General features: G+C 37.6%; 1 protein-coding gene across 1 annotated transcript in view; it reads left to right on the top strand.

Annotated features, from left to right (window-relative positions):
- The window catches only part of LOC121327677 (1,4-alpha-glucan-branching enzyme-like), a 252,316-nt gene that overhangs the window by 43,457 nt on the left and 190,425 nt on the right, over positions 1-18,434 (top strand). The window contains exon 3 of the mRNA XM_041271821.1: positions 793-908. Coding sequence (XP_041127755.1) covers positions 793-908 — 116 coding nt within the window. The remainder of the gene's footprint in view (positions 1-792; positions 909-18,434) is intronic.

Below are 18,434 nucleotides of genomic sequence, written 5' to 3' on the forward strand. Positions count from 1 at the left end.
TTTGCACTCTGGATTTATGTTAAATAGATTGTAGAGGACTGCTTCACGTGTTTTATCCTACAGAGCTCCTAACAGCCAATGGGTGAAAAGTTAAAGGATATGTCCGTTAGGTGTACTATAAGTGGTTATGTAGTAGGTTAACATGCTGTAAATAAATTCACTAAATGCCTTCATGCCGTTTGTATAAGATTTTATTTTCTTGTTTTATTATATTGATTATGTTAATTGACATTTCGGAAGCTTAGTTTTAATAAAAATATTTGCCTGCTGTATTTGAAATCTAATACAGTCTTACCAGTTATATACAGTTGTGTTATTGAACTAACTGAACAGCTTTTACAAAACAGGACCATGGTTTCTGTACTGAGAGCTGCAGTACTGCTTATGGTCTGCAGAAAGTAAAAAAATACATTTCTCCTAACTTTATTGCTGATATTGGGTTATTTGGCCATGCATAGACTGCAGTTTGTCACCACTGCAATATTACTTTCCTTGAATCATTTGAAGGATTCTAAATACATAATTTATATGTATTGATTTTGTTGATGTAATATTCCTATGTTTTTGTTTATATTATTATTATTATTATTATTATTATTATTATTATTATTATTATTATTATTATTATTATAAGTTTCAATTTTTTTTTTTACATTTATAAATACTTTTGTAATTTGATACTATTTCATTTTATTCGATCTCAAAAAGGTAAATACTATTTTCATGTACTTCTTTTATTCCAGTTATGTACAAATAATATATTCGATTTATTTATTTATTTTTTTAATACAGATGACTGGAGTACTTCCTCTCACCCTTACAACAAACGAGAGCATGGAAAGTGGGATCTGTTTGTTCCACCCAAAGTAGATCAATCTCCTGCTGTCCCCCATGGCTCAAAACTCAAGGTATAGTACCTTGTTATTTTATTTTAACTTTCCATGTAATACTTGGTGTCTTGAACAAAAGACCATTTTTTATTTTATAAATCAGTTCATAGTGAAATTATTTATTTTGTAGTTGCATTTACACAGCCCATTCCAAATAGAATTAAATTAAAAGCTGTAGTTTTTATTTTTATTTTTCTAACAGCCAATTTGTATTGTCTTCAGATGTCTCATTGTTGTCTGTAAGTGGATTTGAGCTTCTAATTACCTCAACTCTGAAGTGGTGTTAGAATTTGCATTCGTATCAGGGCACTACCCTTATCTCTGGATTTTGCTGCTCAACATCATCTATGAGCTGTTTGATGTGAAAGGTCCATTATGATTATTATCTTGTTTGAAATATTCTCTGTCTCTAAATTGTCTACAAAATGTGTGTATACTTGAATGAATAGGGCAGGGGTCCATGTTATTGGTAGTGTCTACTGCACATGGAAATCTAAACCACATATTGGAAATCTCTACAACTGCTAACATCTTATAAAACATTTCAGCTTGCAGCTTCATATTTGTAATGTTATGGGAACTCCTCTTTCTCAACTTCCCTTTGACAAACCAGAAAATCATAGCGCTTAGCTTCATTTTTGGTACTCTGTGATTCTCTTAGTCAGGTTTGACTGGGATTTTACAAGAGCGCTTTATCCTTTTATGACAGTTTACAAAGCTAAGCACTCAATGAGGATTTCATGGGGAGTCAATGAATACTAATGATGTACTGAACAATAGTGATATATGCAAATATTTATTTGTGCACAGCCTAGGAACCGTGTTGTTTTCATTTATAAAATGAGTACTTTTTTTGACCAGTTTAACGAAGGTTCACCCACAACTGCATTGTAATTTATATTGGTGAAAAATATGTAGATTAAATTGTATAGCACAGGATTTTCATATTATTATTATTTATTATTAGTTATTATTATATATTTATTATTTAATTTATTTATTTAAGATTAGTCTAAACATTTTGTTACATCTGTAAATGTAGTATGTCATTATGATACAGTATACTATATTCACATATACAGTGTTATATATATATATATATATATATATATAATATATATATATATATATATATATATATATATATATATATATATATATAATAATTCTGATGGATAATGCTGGATGCAAAGCCATTTTAAAGCAAGGCTAATCTGTGAGCATGTTTGTGGAACATGGCTGGGGAAAATGTAGACCATTTACAGGAGTGAATTTCAAAATTGCTTTACTCGTAACTGCAAGGAACACTGGCACTGCCTTCAATTGTAACCATCTTTAGGGCTACTGATTGTTCCATTCTTGAGTACCAAATTCAATTTTTCAAAAATGGCCAGTTTCATTTGTTCCCACTTTTTATCAGTGTATTAATAATTAAATACGGTATTTGAACATAAATATAATGTTGGTAGTTAAAATAAGTACACTTAATAAATATTACCACAATTCTTTTTTTTTTTCAATCATACTCTTGTTGCTGTAATAGATAGTAAAGCACATGATGAAGACACTTCAAATCTGTCATTATGTTCATAGACATCACTTGGCTCATTGCTGGCATTAAAATAAACAGGAAAACTGAAGAATTATATTACAGCAGTTCAGAAAACTAAATGTCCAGCACAGTTGTGAGACTTCCACTAACGCAGTAGTTCTGTCTACAAATAAAGGTCTTTTGAAAAGACCTGTTTATCTTATTGCTGGCATTTACAATAACAATAAAAAATATGAAAGTTTAGTAACAGTCCAGCAATCTCATGTGAGAGTAATCCTGTGTACAATACAGCAATGTCATCTGAGAGTAATCCTATGTACAGTATTCCACAAATTACTTTTAATGTTTTACTGACATTAATAACCAGGGGGATAAATACTGATAAAGGCATGTTGACTGACTCGTTGCTCTAAAACAGGTTCACTGCTATGTATTCCCCTGATTGTAATTTAAATGGCTCCCCTTTTAATGTAAATGCATAATTAATCCTCTCAATTGTTGCTTTTCTAATTCTGCAGTGTTATTTGCAAGATAAAGAGACATGTCTCCAGACAGAATGTCTTTATGAAACCAATGGCATGTAGTGTAGTGACTATATCCTTTACACAGTAAAGTGATCAGTTTCCTTTAAGGATTGTATAGCTAGAAAAATAGTTTTAAGCTCATTTCTTCATTGTCAGAAAATATAATAAAATGGTTTAAAATTGCAAATTATAGCTTAAAGGCAGGTAGCATGGAAAGAAGTAAACTAAACAATAATGAAATATGCAATTAATTTAGCTTACTTCAGAAAGCTCCTCCTTGAGCGCGGTACCTTAGGTCTTAGTTTTTCAGCATAGAAGAATGCAGTGCTTCGCCATTGTTTCTGTCTTATTTGCCTTTTTATTCTCTACATGTTTACGACTGGCATTATGATATTTACTCGTACATGATCACGCAAATTACAGCAAAACTTTAATCGCACCATCCTCATATAGATAGTCAGATTTCTTTTAGATCCGTGTTACTGTGTGGCAAAGTGGCTAGTGGAGGGGAACAGGTATAGCGGTGATGCGATGCAGGAGTGACAGGCAGACAACAGTTTCCAGTGAAAAGGTGCTTTTATTTATAATCCAGGTCTGGTGACCGTAAAATAATAAATCCCTGGTGATACACAACCATGTGTAAAGCGCGGAGATAACAAAACAGGGCACAGTCCAGAACAAAAATGAACCCACGGTCACCAGTCCTGGGTGAGTGCAGACGTGAGGGTGCGTGGTGAATACACAGATACGGTGGAGTGCAGGGGTGCTTCGGACAGTGCTGACCCTTTGCAACAGCTCCGGAGTAGTGCTCTAACTGTCTACAGTGAAACAAACACAGACAGTTAATAAACAAACACAACACATAATCACAAAAAGACTGCGAGTTCCACTCTCGCTCCTTCTTCCTCCAAACGTTCAACCCAAACGAAGGAAAAGATCAGCGTTACCCTGGCCCCTATATGTAATCCTGAATGATATCTAGGTAAACGGTTGCAGCTGCCTTATTACTTGCAGCTGCCTCTCGTTTACCTTTCAAATCAATACGGTCTTACAACAGAGTCGCGCTTCTTTCCAGGCTGACCCACTTCCCTGACCTGGAAACGAACTGTCAGGCCAGCCCTTCCAGATACTTCTTCTCTCGTTCTTTAGCGCCCTCACAGGTCGGGAGGAAGATTCATCACCAGAACTCATCTTTCTGTCACATACTGAAACATTGTTTTATTTTCTTTGTTGGTGTAGCCGCCATGTTGAGTCAGCAGAGATATGGAGGGAAGTCACATGATGAATAAACTTGCAAAAAAATAATGGACATGGTGATCTATTGCCCTTTTGAACTATTGCCCTAACACCCTTACACCACAGGTCTAAAGTGCCTCAAAAGCCACCATGTTTCTATCTTCAGCCAAAGCTTTTCCTGAAAATGCTGTCACACAACCTATTTGGAACACCTGTAAACCACTGGGGGAAAAACACGATTGGCAATTTAATAGCTACCTTTAGTGTAAAGGCAATGCTTAGCAAAAGATACACTAACCACTGTTTAAGATTGTGGCAAAGAGGATGGTAAGGGGAACAGATGTCGCGGTGATGCGGTGTAGGAGTGATGAACAGACAACAGTGATTCAGTGAATAAGTGCTTTATTGCTCTTTTCCAGGTCTGGCGACCGTCAAAAATAATAAATCCCCGGCAATACACAACAATGTGTAAAGCACGGGGGTAATAAAAACAAGGGCACAGTCCCGAACAAAAACAACGGTACGGTCACCAGTCCTGGGTGATCGAAAACGTGCAGGTGCTCAGTGCAGTGGTGCTCCGGATAGTGCTCTCCTTTCGACAGCTCCGGAGATGTGCGTTAACTGTCTATTAGTGCGACAAAGACAGACAATTACAGACAGACAGAAAATAACACACAGCACGTAAAACACTCTTCACAAATACTCTGAGAGCTCCTCTCTCAGTCTTTCTCTCCTAACGTTAACCCAAACGAAGGAGAAGATCAGCGTTACCCTGGCCCCTATATGTAATCCCGCATGATATCGAGATAAACGGTTGCAGCTGCCTTAATACTTGCAGCTGCCTCTCGTTTACCTTTCAAATCAATACGGCCTTACAACAGAGTCTCGCTTCTTTCCAGGCTGACCCACTTCCCTGACCCGGAAACGAACTGTCAGGCCAGCCCTTCCAGATACTTCTCCTCTCCGTTCTTTAGCGCCCTCACAGGCTGGGAGGAAGATTAGCAGAACTCATCTTTCCGTCACAGAGTACGGGCCAACCCTGTTTCAGAGATTCCACATGAATCACCAGACTAATCAACAACAGTTCATGTCTTTGTCCGTCCAATTATAATCCCTGCCTGCTTAAATGTTGCCCCAAATAAAAAAGAAGTTTCTCTCTGAGTCGTGTTTTCTAATTATGTTAGGGACTATTTTCCTCAGCGCCAATAGTTTTCCTGAAAATCTGTAAGTTCAAGGCTATTTGGAGGTTTTAAAGTTGTTTTTTTTTAAAAAGAAAATAAAGAAATAAATTGTTTTCTAATAGTGATAGAGCCCTCTCTATGAATGCTCTACCGTGTGGTAGATGACCTTGACTATTTTCCTCAGGGGAAGGTTACACATCATAAGTTCAAGGCAAATGCAGGTTTTAAAGTTGTTTTTTTTTAAAAAGAAAATGAAATAAATTGTTTTCCAGGTCTGATAGACAGTTATGCTCTACTGTGTGGTAGATGCACTTTGGTTACCAGTGATCAAAGAACAGACAAACAATTGTAATCCAGGTGAAAAAAGGTTTGTTTATTTTATTTCCTTATATCCAGTGCCTGACAACAAAACAAACAGTAAATAATAATGCTGGTAAGTAATACAGCGGCATGTATTACTTACATTTTATAATCCCTGGGCTGGTCCCAAAATAATGTTCCCATTATTCTATCCCCACATTAAACACAAAACACATACACAAGTTTGTTTAGTGCGTGAATTAGTGATTGTGGTACAATACAGTTTACAATGGTAGAAGTGAAGCGCTGTCCCGTGTTTGTTGTGGAACATGTTAGCCGTCTAATGATTACAGGCAACAACAGACAGAACAAAACAAACACGATTATTCACCACACAAATACAGGTCCTTCCAGGTCACTTATTAATAACCAAAAACAAAGGAACAATTATGATTCTCCATCCCCCTTGTATGCTGTCACGCATGACCCCTTGGTAAACGAACGCGGCTGCAACATTGTTTCCCTTCCAGGTTAATATGTTCTTACAACAGAGTTTCGCCTTTTTCCAGACTGATTGACTTACCGACCCGTGGAAAGAACTGTCAAGCCAGCCTGTCCAAAGAACTTTGCCCTTGCTTAGTGCCCTCACAGGTCGGGAGGGAGATTTAGACGTAAGAAATGTATCTGTTTCAAACAGTGAAAAGCAATTCAACCAGCTGCTATTGCTGTTATTAAAATGCAGCCGCGCCTAATAAATAAAACAAAAAACAACAAAATATGAGCATTATGATTTATTGTTTGATTACCAGAGCATTTCAGAGAGCTTTCCATAGGCAGAATTGCCAGACACCTGCTTCACCCACCCTATATCACAGTGGAAACTCAATTGTAATCACAAATGCGTGTGGTGGAACACGGACACGATAGATTTTTTAATTTTTTTTTTTAAGTGGGGGTTACTTTGAGTTGCTAAACAAACTTGAAATATTTATGCACAATGGTTTAGAGATAATCTATAATACTGTTTAAAAAAAAAAAAAAAAAAAAATCAATTCAAGATTTTCTTTTACTATAATTTATATTTCTGCATACCCACTATGACCCTAAGAAGTACCCTTCAGTAATGGCTCTAAACACACTAGTCTCTAACACTGTTAGTGGAGGTCTTTTAAAATACCCCACATGAGGAAATCTCTGAGCTCTGTCACAAGTAATGACATAAATGTTTACTTAACATTGTGAATGAACCAGGTAAATCACAATTGAATGCTGATTTTCAGAACCTTCAATACTAATAAATAGACCTAATACTAGTTCTGTTACATTTGAAATATAAATGTAATATACCCTTATACACTGATCTGATTGTCTCCGTCTGTCACTTTAGACCTGGTTTTGGACTGTAAAAGGTGATGCAAACGAGGGTTCCACAGATCTTTGTAAAGAATATCCAAGGTACTGTTTCTATTTCCATGGTTACACAAAGACTTGAAACATTTTTGTTTTGTGTCTTGAAAAGTCAGCCACAATGTGATGCTACTTTTAGTAGTTCCTACAAGACTGTTGTGTGGCATCACTCCCATTAGGTGTGTAAACAAAGTTAAAACAATAGAACAGACATGCTGACATTTGACAGGCAAGGCTGTCAAAAAGCATTTTCCAGACCAAATTTTTTTTTTTTGTGACATTTGTATCTTGAAAATGATTTTGCTTTCAGTCACATATTGAACAAATCTGACTGGTGCTTTACTGCTACATATCCTGTTTATTTTTGTTTTTTCAGCATGTGTGTATTATTTAAGGTCTTAAAATAGACTGCCTGACCACTTTTAGGACCTGTACCGAGCATCGGGTTGGACCTCTGTTTGCCCTTTCTATGGGCTTTGACGCAATACGATGGAAGGTGTTTGTTAATCCATGCAGACATTTCTTCACACAATTGGTGTATAGAGGTAGGCAGAGAATTGTGACGTAACGTATATGCGATATGTCAGTCCCCAAAACGTAATGTCTATTAGTGTGACCAAATGGCTCGATTGTTTTTTTGTTTCATCATTCCACAAAACCTTTGACCAGAACTCATATCCATCATTCCATCCATCATTCCAAACCAGGATGTTGAAAAGCACTGTAACTGTAAAGCCATGGAACTGCAAGTACTGCTCATTGACTGTTCATATGCATGAATGATTCTTTAAATTTGTAAATCTGTTGGCATATCAACTAAATAAGCTTGTGTCTTAATAATTATAAGACCAATAATGCAGTAGATGTTTTTTTAAAACCTCAAAAAAAAGAACATTTACAAGGAAAATATTAAGCTATAAACGTTACTAAGGATGTACAGAAAATAGCTGGTAAAACTGTACCTGTATTACCTACTGGGGAAGGTTAGAGGTTTGAAGGGAAAAGGGGAACTGATATAAATCCACAGACTGAGAAACAGCCTGCTTGACACATAACTGAACGGAAAAGCGCTTAAGAATAAACCATCAGTTTGAAATACTAGCTGCAGAGACCTTTGCTGTGGAGTCCATTAATACACCTCTTTCTTGAACAAGATCTAATGGAGTCAGGAAAGCAGAAATTGTATTTTTCATGCTTCAGGTGGCTGGGATGAGAGTTCAATGAAAAGTGTGTTCTGCCTGGTTCTTAAAGATGCAGTGCCCTATTCAGTGTTTTACAAGGTGCATAGTATACTTTATTATAGTATTCTATATAGTATTATACCCCTTAGAACCCTGTTAATCAAAGGGAAATTGGTTTTATAATTGTAGAACTCTCATTATGCATTTAGGGCTAAGTTTCAACTTACAATTATTGTCAATGTTACAGTTACTATCCCGGATGACACAAAAACTAAATGAAGCTTAAAATAAGTTAGACCGTCTGCCTTACTTATTTATCTAATGCATCCAACTCTTATTGGTGGTTTTGATAGGGTAGTATGCAAGGTGTATATTGCATAATGGGTATAACACAAGGCAGCTCAGTCTTGAGATTTACACACAAGGTGCAAGTTATTCAGGTAGTAACAGGAAGTAGGCTGTTTGGTTCAGAGCGGCCAGATTAGATTGCCATAACTATGGCCTTTAAAAACATATTCAACCACTGGTTGATGTGATTGTGTTTCCATCACAGCCTCCTGCTACTTGTTAGTCTAAATCACACATACACATTTCGAGCCACAGTAGTTGAACTTTGAGGCTTGCAATCTATCGGTTAATATTGTCTTACTGATTGCCTATCTTAAGATTGAAATGTGCTTTAACTGAAATGCCTAAGGCTTTTTGTTCTCCCCAGGGATTCTGTACTGCCGGGGGGCAGAACGTTATAGCCAGGAGCACTTTTGACGGAAAAATGAACTTTCCTTACATTAAATATATAATACAACAAAGAATTTGAATAATGTGTTGTCTTTCGTTGACTATATCTGGTTGCACTTTTCATGTTCTACTTTTTCTTTTTCATGACTGTTTTTATTATGGTGAATTACCGTGCTTACTTAGGCACTACGATTTGACTGGGGAAAGATAACTTAAGGTTTTTTGAGTTAACCAAAAAAAAGTAACCTTTTCACTTCCTTTTTAGCTTAATTATTGAGCTTATATTAAGTTTTTTTGTTTTTCGCTATTCTACATTTTTTAATGCAACTGTTAATTTTAGCCATTTTTTTTTTTTTTTTAACACAACGGTACTCGCACGTTTGGTCACCATCGTAACTGTTGCATGAAACCGGAGTGTAATAATCCAGCACCTCTGCACTTAAGCATTTGTATGTCAGCTGACAAGTGTTCAGTTGATATCGCATCATGCCTTTCTTCTTAAAGGCACACAGCCTGTATATATGAACCCCCAACATATCGCAAAAGCAACTGGGTACATATTGTTTTTTTTTTTTTTTTTTTTTTTTTTTTTTTTTGGTGCATATGTATAGCTATTATTAGCTATTAAAAATTACTTAATACCAGAAAATAATTGTAATATTTTTTTAATAAAGTAGTCTTCACAAAAATAGTATTAAGCGATGGATTTTGCCAGTCGTCTGCTTATTTTGACCCCCTGCATTCATTGTCACTATTTTTGCTTTGAAAATAATTGGCTATTTTTTTAGCAGTCATTTTTAACGTTTTTAATACAGAAAACCTGCCCCTTCAACTCTCTGATTGGTTAATGTTGTGCCAAGATGTAACACCGCTGGCTTGTCACAACAATTTTGTCTTTCACCAGCAATGCGGAACTGATCTAGTCTGCTAGATGCACAATCAATACTTACTGTTAAAGGCACAGTAGCATCTGCAAGATGGGCGGATCAGGTTTTTTCAGCCGGGTGGCAACAGCCACTTTGCCGGGGAGGCCCGTCCTGCTAAAAAGGCCTAGGGAGAACCCTGTTGAATTCTGTTGTTCCTTTACACATCAGCAGTTTTTCATGTTATTGCTTACCAGTTCATCCTCTATTCAATGGTATAAATCTACTGCACCTACTACTGATGCTGCTGATGTTTGTCTTGTACAAATGGCAGTGTGTTTTCCATCCCTTTTATGGGACACATGGATTCAGCAAGGTCCCGCTCCTCTATTTGTGAATTGCTCATCTCCATCTATACAATGCACATCAAAAAGCCTAAGATGACACCTTTTGTTCCAACTAATTGCTTCTCTTGATTTTGATTTCTTTTTATGCTTCATTCTCCTCTTTGTCAGTTCACATACAAGTACAACCACTGGCTTCAATTTGTAACTATTAAAATGTACAATTTGAAAAAATCTCCAGTACCATTTTTTTGAACTTACAACAACTTCTAGCGTAATCCTGAGCAGTAGAGAGGTAAGTACCGGTATGATTTCTACTTAGTTATGCATATGCATGTGCTGTTCACTAATAGGGCATAAAATTGCTTGAAATATAATGTTGATAATTGCTTCTAACCAGTATCTGCCAGGATAAATGGCTCTGAGGAATGACTTGTTTTATATTATGGTCCAGAAAATTATATTATATCCCACCAAAAGTACATTTTTTCCATAAAATAAGTATGTGAAATCTTTATCAGGTGAATGTTCACTGAGCCGAAAAGCTGATTCAAACATGCAGCACTGCAGTGTTCTGAATTCAGCACACATATACTGACATAGACATAGTTCTGATATCTGTTCTAATGCAGCATACAAATACAATGTAGATTGTGCATTAAGTTCAAGGATTGCTTAATGAAAATATCACCTACTTTATTACGGTGTATCACTAATATGACAGGTGGATAGTAAAATAATAGGCTTCATTACATCTCCTATGTACTCATTCCCTCTCGCCCTTGTCCCCTCCTGGTTTGATCCAAAGGAATCATTTGTCTTCAGTCACGTGAGAAACACATTTAAAGCTTTGGTGGTGGTGTCCTACAGACCTCTCAAAGTGTTGACACATTGGAGGTTCTTTGTTAACATTGAATCCCATTAGGGGTCGGCTTTAACACAGTTCTGTGAGTGAGACTGTTAAGCACAAAAAAAAACCCAGCATGTTTTTATGCCCTTAATCAATGGTTCTAACTATAAATTTCTGGAGTAACTACCACATGGTTGTGGACAACAGGGCAATTCTCTCTCTCTCTCTCTCTCGCTGAGGACTGTGGGATCATGGGAGGGGCTTGTGTAGGGCGAGTGGTGTGTACTGTGCGTGAGTAAAACTTTTACTGAAGTTATATTCATTTTGTACACGTTTTAGTTTTATTTATTTATTTGTATTATTTAATTTGAGTTTTTTCTCCTGGTTTGGAGCCGCCATGGGTTCCAAATCGGGAAGTTTTGGGTCGCTGACCCGCAGTCATGGATTTAAATGTATTCCAGACAGTTCACTAACAGTGGAGGAGTGTTTGTTAGCTGTCGGGGAGAAAATAGGGTATGGAAATATAAACTCTGCTGCAAGATGAATAAAGCCATTGTTGTTTTTCTTAGTAGTGAACTGTTAGTGAACAGGATTGTTGAAGGTTTGTATATCAAAGAAAGTTTTGTCAGCGTTTTGCCTTTAGCTTCCCCTGTCGCTAAAGTTATCATTTCAAATGTCCCGCTTTTCATTAAAGATGAGTTGATTATTAATGAGCTACTAAGATATGGAAAAATAATGTCCCCAATTAAACCTATTTTACTCGGGTGTAAAAACCCAGAGGTTAAGCACGTCATGTCTTTTAGGAGACAAGTTTTTGTATTATTGAATGACCCCAACTCGTCTATTGAAGTTGCGTGGACTTTCAATATTGACGGTAGTAATTATGTTATATTTGCCAGCACAGAATCAATGAAATGTTTTCATTGTGGAGGACAAGGACACCTTAGAAGGGCTTGCCCTCAAAAAAATAATAATAATACTGAGTACAATAAGGCAAGAGAGCCAGCAAGTGGGGAGGACGGAGTCTCTGAGACAGCACCGGGGGCTGAGCAGCAAATGCAGCCTCCAGCGCAAACAGTGAGACCCGAGCCGGCGCCTCGACTGAAGCGGGGGATCGGTGCGGAGGTCAAAGAAAACAATAAAGAAACAAGAGTTGAAACAGTGAATACCCCTGATGACGCAGGTTTTCAACTTGTTGAAAAAAAGAGGAAAAGATGTGTGGCCACCCCAGGAAAGGTAGCTGAAGAAGGGCAGTCTGTCTGGGACTCTGAGACGCTCTCTCAGGGCAGCGGTACTGCTGCAGCTCAGAGCTCTGGGACAGGAGAGCAAGGTAAAGCTGGATCTCAGTGTAAACCTGCGATAACCCCGCGTTCAAGGGAGAAGGGTAACAGCAGCGCTGCAGTTCAGTCCAGCGCTGACAGCCTCCAGATCAGAGGACCTGTTGCCTGATACAGTAGCTGTGGATGACGCTGAAGAATCCGAAGAGGAGTCGATGATATCAGAGATGGATGATGGAGGAGAGCTCGCTGACTCCTTGGTGCTGCTCAATAAGGCTCTGCCCAATCCGTCTGGTAAGAGTAAAATATGTCCAGTTGATACAATATCAGCGTTTTTAGATAAAACCAAAGGGAAAAGGGGAACTGATTTAACACAGTTCTTTCCTAATATCCAGCTGTTTATCTACTCTGCAAAAATAGCCATGAGAAAAGCTACGTTAGAGGAGCTAGATCAAAAGAAACGGTATCATTTAAAAAAAGTAAGTCTCTGCAAGAAAATTTTTGAATGATAACAAACCGAAGACATATTAATGGATTATTTAATAAGACATTTTAATATAGTTTTTAGTAGTTTGTTTTTGTTTCTGCTTTCTTTGTTTCCTATGGAACAAATTCAAATAGCTACTTTTAATGTGTCAATAAAAGAGCACATTTATTTCATTTTATCACACAGAAGAGAGTGAATGTAATGTTTTTACAGGAAACGCATACAGACAGTATGAATGAGAGTGAGTGGCTGAACGAACGGAAGGGGCAGGGCGTCAAGTCACGGTTCTAATGTCTGTGCTGGAGTAGCTGTGCTGTTCTCCCCAGGGCTGCAAATAGATATTTTATCAGTTAGTGAGGAATTCCAAGGTCGCCTTTTAAAAATAGAAACGTTTTTTAAAGGCACTAAAATTGTTTTTATCAATTTATATGCACCAAATGAGGGCAGGGAAAAAGTTTTATTTTTTAAAAAATTAAATCAGGTTTTATCTAATTGTAATCCTGCACATATGATTTTAGTGGGGGGGTGATATTAATTGTACAGAATATTTTATTATGGATAGGAATCATGAAGAGCCACATCCCCAGTCTTCAAAATAATTGTCTGCTGTTTTAAAAGTTCAAAGCCTGGTTGATGTCTGGAGGAATTTATATCCCAGAGTAAAGCAGTACACCTGGGTTAAAATCAATAATAATAATCAGATATCAAAAGCGCGACCTAGATAGATTGTACTGCACTAAACAAAATCTTAATCAGATTTTTAAGAGCAATATCATTCCCACTATGCTGTCTGATCACCACTGTGTGTTACTTACTATTTGCCTGCCTTCTGCTGCTCCCTCAAAGTCTTACTGGCATTTTAATACTAAATTATTGGAAGACAAACAGTTCTTAGATCTTTTTAAAGCATTTTGGGTCTCCTGGAGGCAGCAGAGTATGAAATATAGTAGTATACGACAGTGGTGGGACATTGGAAAAATACAAATTAAAAATTTCTGTCAGCAGTATACTTTAAATTCAACCAGTGTTTTGAGCCAGACAGTTGAAGAACTTGAGAAAGAGATATTTAGAATAGAAACAAAAATTACTCTTGATAGTGATGAAAACATCTTCCAGTCTCTGAGAGAAAAAAGAGAAACTCTGAGCAGCCTACTGGAGGAAAGAGTGAAGGGGTCCCTCATCCGCTCTCATTTCACGCAGCTAAAGGACATGGACGCACCCACCAAATTCTTTTTCAATTTAGAGAAGGTGGTGGTGGAGAGTAAGCAGCTGTTTTGTGTGCGTCTGCCCTGCGGGAAGGAGGTGCACAGTAAAGAAGATATTAATAGAGCAGCTGTGCTTTTCTACACCCAGCTGTTTAGTGCCGAGCCCTGTGATGAGGAGCAAATCGCTTTACTGCACCAGGACCTGCCCAGCTTGTCTCAAGAAGAACAGCGCCCCCTAGAAGCCTGTTTGACAATGCAGGAGCTGACGGAGGCAGTCACTCAGATGTCACAAGGAAAAGCCTCTGGGATTGATGGCCTTCAGACAGAGTTTTATAAAAATCTCTGGCCAGTGATTGGGGAAGACCTTTTCCGGGTTTTACAAGAGTGCATTAGAGAAGGAGAGCTGCCTCTGAGCCGTCGTGGGGCTGTGATTACACTGTTGCCAAAAAAAGGAGATTTAAAAGAACTAAAGAATTGACGCCTCGTCTCACTTTTATGTTCAGATTATAAAATATTTTCAAAAGCCTTGGCCAATAGACTGAGGGAATGTATTCACACCGTGATTCGTAAAGATCAGTCATATTGCATTCCTGGAAGGACAATATTTGATAGTATCTTTCTAATCCGAGACTTTTTAACTGCTAGTAATCTTTTTAATCTTGATTTGGGGATTATTTCTCTAGATCAAGAAAAAGCATTTGATAGGGTGGATCACAAATATCTTGTTAAAACATTACAATCTTTTGGTTTTGGTCCTAATTTCATTCATTTTATTTCCCTGTTGTATAAAAATGTTTTTAGTGTTTTGAAAATTAATAATAGTTTGAGCTGTCCGTTTTCGGTGTATAGAGAGATTCCCTCTGCTTTGTCATCTTAGGAGAAAGCTGGCTGGTCTGAGAATACTTTTTACACCTAATGCTCCTCCAGTCAAACTGTCTGCCTATGCTGATGACGTTAATGTCTTTATCACCAGTCATGCTGATGTGTCGGCACTGAGAGACAGTTTGGACATTTTTCAGAAAGCCTCATCAGCCAAGGTGAACTGGGGCAAGTGCAGCACATTCCTGTCAGGGGAGTGGTGTGGACCCGACCCCCCGACGCTCCCTCAGCCATTGCGCTGGGGGAAGACTGGAATCAAGGTTCTGGGAGTCTATTTGGGAGAACGACAGTATGAATCCAAGAACTGGGAGGATTTAGCAGAAAAGGTTGAGGGAAGGCTGCAGCATTGGTGGTGGCTGATGCCTCAGTTGTCATTCAAGGGAAGAGTTCTTGTGATCAACAATCTGGTGGCCTCCATGCTGTGGCACAGGCTGGTGTGCCTGGATCCTCCCTCAGGGCTGATAAATGATACAAAGAGTGCTGTTGGAGTTTTTTTGGAGTGGCCATCATTGGCTAAAGCCAGCTGTCTTGTACCTGGGGGGTCAAGGGTTAGTGGATGAACGCAGTCGTGTGGCTACTTTCCGGTTGCAAGCACTGCAGCATTTGCTGTTTTTACCTGAGCTAAGCTGGAGAAACATCGCCTTCTCTTTCCTGCACAGAGTGAGGGAACTGGGCTGGGTTTGGCAATTGTTTTTAATAAATCTATCTCAGCTAGACACCAATGAACTCCCAGACTTTTATAAGAACATGCTCAATGCCTGGCGAATGGTGAAGGTGGAGAGACTGAAGGATTATTTGACCGTAGGAGCATTGCTAGAGGAGCCTTTATTTTTTAACTCCTTGTTCCCTGCAGATGGTTTCCAATCTGGGGCGTTGTGCTCTAGTTTTGCAAAAGGGGGCATTACAAAACTAAAAGATTTACTGCAGGTGAGCATTGGGAGGTGGAGAGAGGTGGAAAGCCTGGCCAAACAGCTGGGAATTCACTCACTCAGAGTACTAGAGAATCTTTTGAAAAAGCTCAGAGACTCTTTCTCTCATAGGATTACAGAGATGTTGAACCAGGCTCTGGGAGGCACTGATGAGCAAGAGTTGGCTTGCCCTTCCTTTTTAATGTCCCCTGCTGTTCCTGAAAACCTTGGGGAAGGTCTGTACAGTATCCATACTCTTCTGGAAAAAAGGAGCTGTACACACTCTGTGTTAAGGTGTGCCATGTAAATGCGCTAAAGACACTGCCTCATACCAGGTGGAGAGCTCATGTGGATTGTGTAAGTAGTACTGCTCCGGCCTGGAGGTCTTTGTGTAAACCGCCTTTGCCTAAGCGTTCAGATCTACAGTGGCACATTCTTCATGGCATTATAGCCACTGGGCGCCACGTCCACTGTATTGACCCCGCGGTTAGTAAAGACTGTGTTTTTTGTGGAGAGGAAGAAACACTGTTTCATCTCTTTACTGACTGCAGAAGGCTGGACCCCTTGTTTAATGCTATTGCTGAATTGCTAATTTCTTTCAATGTGATTTTTACTAAAGAATTATTCATTTTTAATTTTCCTTAGTCACAAGACATGATTTAAAAGTGCTTTAATTAATTTTATATTTGGGAAAGGAAAATTAGCGATCTGGAAAACCAGGAAAAACAAGCTGCAGGGGTTGGGAATTTATAACGCTGAGTTAATGTTGAAATTGTTGTTGAAAACAAGAATTCAAATTGATTTTACGTATTTTTCTTTAGTCCATGACAGAGTTTTCAGCAGCGTTGGTGTGTGAATGAGGGATTGTGTGTGCTGGGGAAGGAGGGAGAGCTACAGCTTTTTGTGTGAAATAATCTGGATGTGCATGTATATACAGATTTATCTAATTGGGGAAAAAAAATTATATAATTTAGATCTGTTTTTTATATAACCTTGTTTATCTTTAAAAAAAAAAAAAAAAAAAAAAAAGGATGTTATTGTGAATTGTTAATTATTTTATTTGTTTTTTTTTTCAAAATGTTTTCAATAAAGGACCCTTAAGTCAAAGTCTCTCTCTCTCTCTCTCTCTCTCTCTCTCTCTCTCTCTCTCTCTCTCTCTCTCAAAAATCCTGATTTTTAAACCAGACCTAGAAGTGTACAGTAGACCTACAAATAGCATGTGACCCACTGGCTGTATTATGAGTACCATTGGCTTAAAGAATTACAATGGAACATACAGTATAATTGACAACAAACTGTTGTAATGATAAAAATCGTGGAATTAAATTTTTTTCTGAAAGCCTAGCTACAGCATATGTAGGTCCTATTTTACAATACCTGTACCTAAGGGTGTATTACAGTGTCTGAAAAAAATGCTGAGATATAATTAGGGCTTCTGTTTTTCAGGTTTTATTAATTGTTTTTCTCGGTGCTTATTTTTTATATTTTATATTATATTTTCTATTTTCCAGTTTTTTGGAAATCGTTTTTTCTCAGGGCTTTTGTTTTTGATATACTGTATGAAATTAGTTTTTTGGTTACTTTTCAAAATGCTTGAGCGTTTTATTTTTCTGTCCAAAATTTGTATAGTAGTAACTCGATAGTACTTGCACACCTTTTTCATTTTTTTGTTTGTTTCAGGGGTGTTTTACCAGGTTTTATCAGTTAAAACCAAAAATCAGAAGCTCTAGATATGATATTGTGATGTTTCTTGTAATTCATTCTTGATGTAGCCTACTCTGTGGCACAGGTGTAAAAAAAAAAAAAAAGCTGTTTCTCGACTCACTTTGCTTCTCCTGAGGCCCTATTACCACCCAAACAGCCCTTTATTCTTGCAGATGCTCTCTGTCAGTAATTCTTGTTTCATTAAATTGGCAAAGTATACTCTAGAAATTATGGGTTTGCTTGTACATCAGATCTCACGCTGAACCACAGTCATTTTCTTGACTTTTTGATTGTAGATGCAGCGACTCCTGTATCCGTGCACAATGAGTCACTGTGCTATTTCTGTTGTCAGTCTGCAGTGCTAGATAATGTGACTTTGAATCCTTTTTTTTTTATTAAACATGAGTCTACATACATATCTTAAAATATTGCTTCCAGTTTTCAGTGTAGAGTTCACTGCTCCATTGCTTTATATATACCATGAAAATTCCTTAAATGCTCATTCCACAAATAAGGATGGATGAATAACCAATGAGTCCCTGAAGGGAACAGTGGGTTGTATACTTGATGCATCCTAACAGCATATATTCATACGTTCATGGTGTATTCTGTTTCATAAAACATAGTATCCATGCACAACTTTACTATCCTTGTGGTTTAAAATGGTTTAGAACTGCAGTCATTAACAAGTTGGGTCTGTACTGCGGTTTGCCCCAATCACATACATTGGTACTGTATGTTGATAATATATTCAACTATATTTGCCTCTATAAAGCTATATCGTCTTATGAAAGAAATGCCACACACAAAGTTAGCTAGAATGGCGTGGTTCCAACTGGTTGGATGTTACAAATACTCTGGAAGAAAAGCATCATTTTTAAAATGGTTAAAAGATAGGTAATATAACG

This window comes from Polyodon spathula, chromosome 15, assembly GCF_017654505.1.
Source record: "Polyodon spathula isolate WHYD16114869_AA chromosome 15, ASM1765450v1, whole genome shotgun sequence".
NCBI classification, from domain to species: domain Eukaryota; kingdom Metazoa; phylum Chordata; class Actinopteri; order Acipenseriformes; family Polyodontidae; genus Polyodon; species Polyodon spathula.